The sequence below is a fragment of the Numida meleagris genome, chromosome 9, assembly GCF_002078875.1.
Source record: "Numida meleagris isolate 19003 breed g44 Domestic line chromosome 9, NumMel1.0, whole genome shotgun sequence".
Classification (NCBI taxonomy): domain Eukaryota; kingdom Metazoa; phylum Chordata; class Aves; order Galliformes; family Numididae; genus Numida; species Numida meleagris.
This window is the reverse complement of record NC_034417.1, coordinates 8,621,327-8,629,608: the sequence shown is the minus strand read 5'-3', so window position 1 is coordinate 8,629,608 and position 8,282 is coordinate 8,621,327. Positions and strand designations below refer to the sequence as shown.

The window sequence follows — 8,282 nt, the reverse complement described above, 5'->3', positions numbered from 1 at the left end:
TGCAGACATATGTGCAAAATATGTGACTTACTGTTAGATGGTTTTAGATATTCCTAATGCCTTGCATAAAAATCACCAGTAGCTCTTTTCCCTTTTTTTTTTTTTTTTCCTTTTAGGCAATAGAGTCCTTGGTGCATCATTTACCGTAATACGAGATAAAGCAGAGAAAGCACATCCACTGAAGTATGGAAATGTTACCGTCTAGGCACACACTTGGCAAGGTGGGTTGGCAGTGTTTGCTGCTTTTTCTTCTTTCATCTCTTTTCTGTTTTCATCAGCTAGATGGGAAGCCTTGAAGTGTGGTTATGAAACAACCGTAAAAATAGCACTGAGCAGCTGCATTTCAGCTATTTCTCAAGGCTCTGTATCAACTGCGTTCACCACAATAAAAACACTCTAATTGCCATTCCTGTAAGTTCTCCTTGGCGTCTGATAGGCAAGTAGTATTCTTTCTGGCTCATGAATCATTACTGGAAATAAATAGTTCTAGAATAGAAAATGGGTTGGTTCCGCTTGAGCCAAAATAGAATCCAAAAATTAGAAGAGCTTACACACTTCACTGGATTTTCTCTGCATTATGGAGTGTGTAACAGTATATGATGTAAATGATGCCAAATAAAAACAGAGATATAGTGAGAAATAAAGACAGCACTTTTAACTCGTCATTTTTCTATGATGATTAAGCACATTTTATTGTAATTAGCAGTGATAATATGCTGTCACATCTCATACAAGCTCACCAGTGCACTAGCAAGGAGTACTGAGTCAAATGTGCAAATATAGAGCATGGCATTGCAGGTGCACTCAGTGCTTGCCTCAGATGTGTCTGAGTACACCTCTATGCACCGTCTGTTTTGCCTGGCTGAAGCGGAAATGATTAGTGTCTCAAGTCTTAGGCTTGGCTTAGATGAAGGCAGGTTTGGAATTCCTTTCTCTACCCCACTGTCACTCCCAGCTGCTGCAGAGTCCTGCATTGGTTCTTGTTAGAGAGCCTCGGTGAAGCAGAAGGTAATTTAGCTCTAGGGAAATAACAGACATTATGGAATTGGGAAATAACGTAGAAAAGATTTTTACATTGTAGAAATAGAAATAGAAACATTTCTCTTGTAAACAGAAGTGTATAATGTAAAACTTGCATGGGGATGCATTTGTACGTCTCACTACAGACAAAAAGCCAATTGTAGACATATGACACAAATAGGTATATTTTTAACCTACAACTTTTCTGCAGTATTATCATCAACTAGAGCTCCTTTTCTGATCTCACATATTTACAGCTATCTTGATTTCAGTATATTTAAAGTACATTTACTGCTTTGGTATCGTATGGTGACGTTTCTGGTCCTATAAATGGATGTAAATTTTCAATGTATTGTGGGAAATGTTAGAAGTGGGATAGAAATAAGTGTCAGAAAGAGTAAATGGAGAGAAGGTAATTTTTTTTTTAACTCTTGAGAACATCAGATAGGCAATGAACTATTGAATACAAAACTGAGATAAAAAGTCAAACCACATTAAAGTAAGAAATGATGTTTTCATTTTTCTATGTCAGTTTCATTCTACACCTTTAGGATTTTTGCTGATGTGTATATGTATGCTGAAGATGGCAGAGTAAGAAGACACTACTTTCTTTTGGAAGCTGCTTGTCTTCTGTGTTTCTAACAAGAGGAAAAGAAATCTGTTTAATATAATAATTTTCCCTGTAAGTTGTCAGGCAATGTGTAAATAAGGCTTTTTTATTTTTACATACAACCATGCTTGAAATGTTTTTATCTAAAGTACCCTATAATTTCTAACTCTGGTACAGCTCCACAGATAGGAGCCATACTATAGTTGAGGACTGTGGGTTATTACTGGAAGTTATTTTCTTCCCTCTAAATCTGGATCATCAAAGTAACGAAGCAAGCCTGATGTAACCTAAAGCATCAGATCTTACCAGTATTTAATGTAAATGATATGGAAAGGCATGAGTATTAAATACAGTGGTTGCTAGCAAGAAAATAAAGGAATTGCAATGTTTTCTAGTGTTTTTGGTATAACTAATTGTCATTCTCCCAATTTTTGTTTTTCCCAGCTTATACTATAATAATATTATACACAAATAAGAGATTGAATGGTTAAGCTGTAGTCTTGGTTTCTAGTTATATGCACCGATCCTCTTCATGTCTTCACACAGCCAGTTTTAGCTATTTTCAGCCGTCACTGCACTAAGTACTGTGGTACTCTGAGATTCCTCAGTTAAAATGTTTTCAGCTGACCCCTGCATGTCTGCACTTATGACTACAAAATGATAAGGTCTTTTTTAAAGAAAGACTGCCATTGCTTATCTCCCACACTGGAAGCAGATCCGGCAGTTCTGAAAAGGACTGCTGTGATCCTTTGTTCTTCTGTAAAATGGGAAAATGTCTTCCCCGGGTCTCTGGGGATTTGCTGCTCCTCTGTGCCTCCGAGGGCTACATTTTCATTTATGAAAATGTTCAGAATTAGCCTGTGTGCTTTTTTAATTCTAAATTTGATAGAACTAGATGCGCTACGTTTAAACTTCCAATGTCCTCTTTGTAGTGAGGAGTCATTGATGGCTGTGCCTTTACTCTGCCACTGAACCCTGGAAGGGGTTGGTATGCACATGATTCCTTGACCTTCAGCACCGGACCGTGTTTCCCTTTCGTGGTTTGCAGCTCATCCTTTCCCGTCTGACCACATCAAAGCCTCCACGTTGCTGTGGCTGAGCTGATCGGGTTTGCCCGTGGCCTGTTCCCAGGCCTTCAACCGGTGCAAAGGGCGGGCAGGGCAGGGCAGGGCAGTCCACGCCACCCCGTACTCTGTCTCGCGTACCCCGGTGTTCGGTACGCTGCCACACTCGGAGGCCGCGATCCCAACGCCGGCAGCGGGCAGAGGCGGCCAGTGACTGCAGCTGCCGCCCCCCGGGCGCGTTGCTGGCCGCGCATGCTCCGCCGGCGCAGCCCTCCCCCGTCTCCTCCCCCGGCCGGGCGGGCTGCGGGGCGGCCTCCACCATTTCCGCGGGCGCGGGGCGAGGGAGCGAGCGGGGCCGAGTTCTGCCGGGGCGGCTCCTGAGGCTTCAGCACCGCGGCACTGGACAGCGCCCGGCGGGCGGTGGCTCCGCGGCGCTGAGCGGCGGCCGGGGCAGGGCAGGGCAGGGCGGTGCGGTGCGGTGCGGTGCGGTGCGGTGCCGGAGGCAGGCGGGACCCCGGCCCCAGCCGGGCTGGCCCCGGGGCTGGGCGGCTGCAGGATGCTCCTCAAGCTGGCGGTCGCGCTCCAGGTGCTGTCGCTGCTGACAAGCCGGGCGCACGGCTTCCCGAAGCCCGCGGGCAGAGGTAAGCCCCTTCGCGAACCCGTTGTCTCCGAGATGGGGAAAGTTTTGCTGGGGATCGATGGAGGAAAGCCAAAACTTTCCCCTCGCGTGGCTAAAAGCGGTTAGATCCTAAGGAATATTATTCGGGTCGCTGGAGTTGCAGTGTGATGCCGAAGCGGAGAGAGGTGGTGGCACGGGGAGAGGCGCGGGGTTCTCGCGGTCTGCTCGCGGCGCTGCTCCCGGCCGCGCTGCAGCGGAGCCCAGCTCTCGCTGGCCGTCTCTCCCGGCACTCTGGATTATCAGATTTCTAATCTCTTGCTTGCGCCAATCCGATTATTGCTATTTTAGTCAATCTCCTACTGCATTCGATCCCCGGTTTCTTTATGAGTTTTCTCATCAGAAGGGGGTTACTGTGTTTCTGTTACCTCATTTACAGAATCTCTCCCTCTGCCCTAAACAATCATGCTTTGTTTAAACGTTTGACTTTTTCATTCTTGCTCTCCTAGACATTTTTAGGTGAACTTGCAGTTAGCATCATATTTAAGACACCAGGTTTTATGTGAGAAAAGTAGAAATTAAGAAAAAATGTGCTGCCTCCTTGGAGTCATGTGCATCATGTAACTGAATACACTTGTTTATTCTAGATAAAGCTATACACAACAGGCAATTAAGTGTAGAAAGACCTTTGGAGGAACAGGTACGTAATATAAAACATATTCTACATGTTTTCTGTTGTTTGTATTCTCAAATATTCTTATAACCTTTTCAGCACTCAAATGAAAGATGCATGAATATCCTGCTGGCTTAGCAAATAACATACCAGTAGATTAATCAGTAAATACTGCTGTATTTTGGGTACAAAATAGAGTTTCAATAATTTTTAAGAAATTATGTATATACATTTTTGCTGTCCAACTTCCCCAGTGCAAGTCATCAGCTCCTACAGCTCACATGTGTGGAACTCCTTTGTGTTCAAATCCTAGGGGAGTATACTCAGAGCTTGGGTTAAAGATGGAAAACATAACTAGTATTTATCCTAAAGTTGAAAATCTATACAGTCTCTTGCGTTATCTGATTGTAGTCAGAGGGTGTGTTGGTACTGACAAGAAATGCCAAGAGCTTAAGTGTGTACAATGCATTAAGCCAATTTCATACTGAGAATGAAGACTGGGCGTTAAGGCTTAGGCTGCTACTGATAAAGTAAGATGTCATACATTTTAGTCTATTTACTCCTTCTGCCCCTATTTTTTAAATTATTTTTTGTTTCATTTTTGTTTATCAGATTGCTGAAGCTGAGGCAGACAAGAATAGGAAGATAGTTCCCACAGGTAAAACATCGTTCCATCCTTCGTTATTTTTCATAATGGTATTCAAAGAGATATAAGATTCCATGTTGTATGTATTTTCCAGAAAATAAGCCAGAGTTCAGGAATTATTCCTTTGTTGATGACTTGAACCTGCTAAAGTCAGTAGCAGAAAGAGAGAGGAATGAAAAAGAGAGGGAGTCAATTAGAAGCTCTTTGTATGAACAGCAATTGGCCATTGATGATGCAGACTCCACCAAGAACCGCAGGCTCGTGGATGACTATGACTCTACTAAAAGTGGGCTGGATTATAAATTCCAAGGTATTCTATAAAAATCTTTAAGTAACGTTTAGGTTAGACTTCTCTTGCAAACTGGTTACAGTCACAGATGTTGCATTCATCACTAACCATGAGCTCTATTCGTTGCTGCAGCGAAATTTCAGTTATTTCCAGTTGTAGAAGCTTCTCATATTGCAGTTTGGTTTTGAAATACAATACAAAAGAATTGCTACCATTGATTATTACAGTCTTCTTCTGTGGAGGAAAATCCAACTGTAATTTGCGTTTTTTAGAGCTTTAGATCTGATGGAAAAAAATGGGACATATTTTTAAATGGAAATATAATTATTCCTGTTTGAAAGGGAGAGGCACTTTTATATAGAGCTAAATTGCATACATTTGTTACAAATGTTAAGTCTGTTAAATGATTCTCCTCATTGTATAGCTAAAAGCAGTTACTGAAGGCCAAGGAGTATGTGCCGTTACTATAGGAGTAGTTAATTGACTTGTAGTTTGAGAGTCCTCTGAGAGTTGGGAGAAGCATTTAGTTCAAGGTATTTTTAATTATATCAAGGTGTGCTAATCACAGATCAAAGCTTACTCATCATATTCACTTTCTCAGTGGTCATGATGATATTATTTCCCATAAGTAATGATTAAATAATTAAAGCTTAATTTACTGAAATCCAAATAAGACTGTAATGTGCTGCTTATTATGATATTTTGATATGACATCTATGGGTGAACAGTATTCTCTCATTCTTACAGATTTTTTTACAGTTTGTTCCTGACATTTTTCTGTGCTCTTTCAAAAGAGTCATAAACATATTTTTCAGCTGTAGAAAATGGACCTGAACAACATTTCTTTGGTACTGAAGCAATGCATTGCCAAGTGTGTAGCAAAGAGTATTCCTAATGTGTTTAAATAAGCATGGCTTTGTTCTGAAGAGAAAAAGATACAGGCAAACATTTTTGGAAGAAGTCTAATCCGAATGAGTTAGGACACTTAGCATACAGTTAAACTGTAATCCTTTTAGATGATCCAGATGGCCTTCATCAATTAGATGGCACACCTTTGACTGCTGAAGACATTGTTCAAAAAATTGCTACGAGGATTTACGAGGAAAACGATAGAGGAGTGTTTGACAAGATCGTTTCAAAACTTCTGAATCTGGGGCTAGTGAGTATCTTGTTCATACTTCATGTAGCTCTACAGCGGGTTGCTTTAGAGCTCTTTTAAAAACATATTGCACGAACACTCCATCCAATGAATAATGCTGACTTGGGAGAAGATTAATGAGATTCAGACTCTAGGCAAGCCCTTTGACTATTTGGGCAGATTAGTTTAGGTCTGCAACAGCGTTGCTGTTCTTGGGATGGCTTTGCAGCAAAATATGCCAAACTGCAGAATGTTTCTGATGCTTAGAAAACGCCAGTTCTACTCCTCCCGTATCTGCCCTCATTTTTTCCTTGTAATATCTCTTCTCATCATTTTCTATCATCAGTTACTTTTGGATGTTTATGGAGAAAGGTCTGAACTCATTCCTGCCTACCTACTAATTATTTCTATCAGTGGAAATATGATGGTGCTGATTAGCTGAGGATACACTTCTCATTGTTGCTGATTTGTACCAAGACTAAGTTTGACTTTAATTTCTGTATCTCTCAATGGTTTTAGCCACTGCAATATGGAATATTTTAATCTACTGGTCTTACATTTTCTGCACGAGAATTTGCAATCAGCTATTACTGATTATTGATTACAAAGGAAGGCGTGTAGGGACAGCTACATTAAAGTGTTGTCTTTCAAGTGACAACTGTTACAAAGCACAGAAAAAACATTTTGAAGATGACCTAGAAAGCTATTTGCATTTTCCCTTTCTATATTACCATATTCTGTTGTTATTCAAAGATACATACTCAGTTGCAGAAATATGTATGTATATACTTTGGTATACTAAACAGGCAGTTCTTCAAGCTGGACTCCATTGCTCTAAGTCCTATTGGGTTACATTTTCCTCCTGGAGGCTATATGTGTAGGTAGGAGTTTGTATGTACACACATATATTTGATATGTGTTTGTATGTGTATACATATATATACATTTATATATAGGCATTTGTCCATGTCTTTATATATCTGTGTGTGTGTATACATGCACAACAGAGAAGCTATTACACCTAACTTGGCTATGCTCGGCTTTGAAGCAAACAGATCAGAAGCAACTAGTTTTACAAGCTCAGGTTTCATATTGACCTTAATTCTAAGAAAACCACAATGTTCCATAAGTGCTCTGCACAAATATTTTAACAGATCACGGAGAGTCAGGCCTATACTCTGGAAGATGAAGTGGCAGAGGTTTTACAACAGCTAATTGCAAATGAAGCAAAGGATCGTGAGAAGGAGTCTGAAGATTTTGATTACCCTCCAAGCAGAGCAGACAGTGATTCAAAGGAAAAGCAACAGGAAAAAATGGTAATTACTTAGCTAATAGTTTTGACTCACTCACCAAACAATACAAATAGTCCAACAGACTGCTTTGCTTTAGCCAATAAATAGTTCAGTGTTCAGAAAGAAATACCGTGAGACCTAAAAACAAATAATGAATTACATTGAATTTTAAGCCAGATCCCAAATTGAAATAAGTTTGAGAAAAAAGTCTCATTTTTGCCTGGTAGATAGGAAAATGTCGGTATAAGATTATGATGCTACTTATTGCTCTGTTAACTCTATTGCTAAAAGCAATGTGCTTACAGATTTATTTATTTTTATGTCTGTTGTGGAGACATCGAGCAAATCTGATCAGGATAGTTTAATCAATGGGGAAATTGATGATACACTGGATAACACATGGTCATCATCTAATATCTTGGAAAGAAGAAATGAGCTGCCTTCTGAAGATGATTTTGAAGACCTCCAGTACTTTCCAAACTTTTACGCACTATTAAAAAGTCTTAACTCAGGTGAGTTTGTCATGTGCTTACAGTCATATTTAGGGAAAAAACTAGGAAACTGAGATTCTCTGTTTTCTCCTACACTTCTCCCCTGAATAACTCATGGGTCCCCTAGTTGCAAGAAACCATGTTGTTTAAAAATGTTCTTAAGATGCATAGCAGAAACTCATTTTGCTTGTATGGCAAAACACTGGGAGCAATGGTACTCAAAACTGCATGATGAGATACCTGTGTATCCCATCCTGTCTTGAGCCACATGATTCAGGAATCCTAAACTCATTTAATTCTTGTAAGGGCATGTTGAAAAACTGGAAAATTGTTTTCTCCAGAGATCTTTCCTGTAATGTCTTTGTCTTCTAAGCCAACAGAAATACTAGCAAGTCAGAGTAAAATTCTCACAGTCATGCTACCAGTAAATGAGTCTGAGCTTC

At 40.4% G+C, this 8,282-nt stretch overlaps 1 protein-coding gene across 3 annotated transcripts in view; it reads left to right on the top strand.

Annotated features, from left to right (window-relative positions):
- The window catches only part of SCG3 (secretogranin III), a 28,170-nt gene continuing 22,879 nt past the window's right edge, over positions 2,992 to 8,282 (top strand). Inside the window, exons 1-7 of one of the 3 annotated variants that reach the window (XM_021407309.1) lie at positions 2,992 to 3,335; positions 3,958 to 4,010; positions 4,596 to 4,641; positions 4,724 to 4,939; positions 5,935 to 6,077; positions 7,211 to 7,372; positions 7,683 to 7,860. In XM_021407309.1, the coding sequence (XP_021262984.1) occupies positions 3,251 to 3,335; positions 3,958 to 4,010; positions 4,596 to 4,641; positions 4,724 to 4,939; positions 5,935 to 6,077; positions 7,211 to 7,372; positions 7,683 to 7,860 (883 nt within the window). In that variant the 5' untranslated portion in view covers positions 2,992 to 3,250. The remainder of the gene's footprint in view (positions 3,336 to 3,957; positions 4,011 to 4,595; positions 4,642 to 4,723; positions 4,940 to 5,934; positions 6,078 to 7,210; positions 7,373 to 7,682; positions 7,861 to 8,282) is intronic. The other 2 variants (XM_021407308.1, XM_021407311.1) reach the window with 2 other exon arrangements.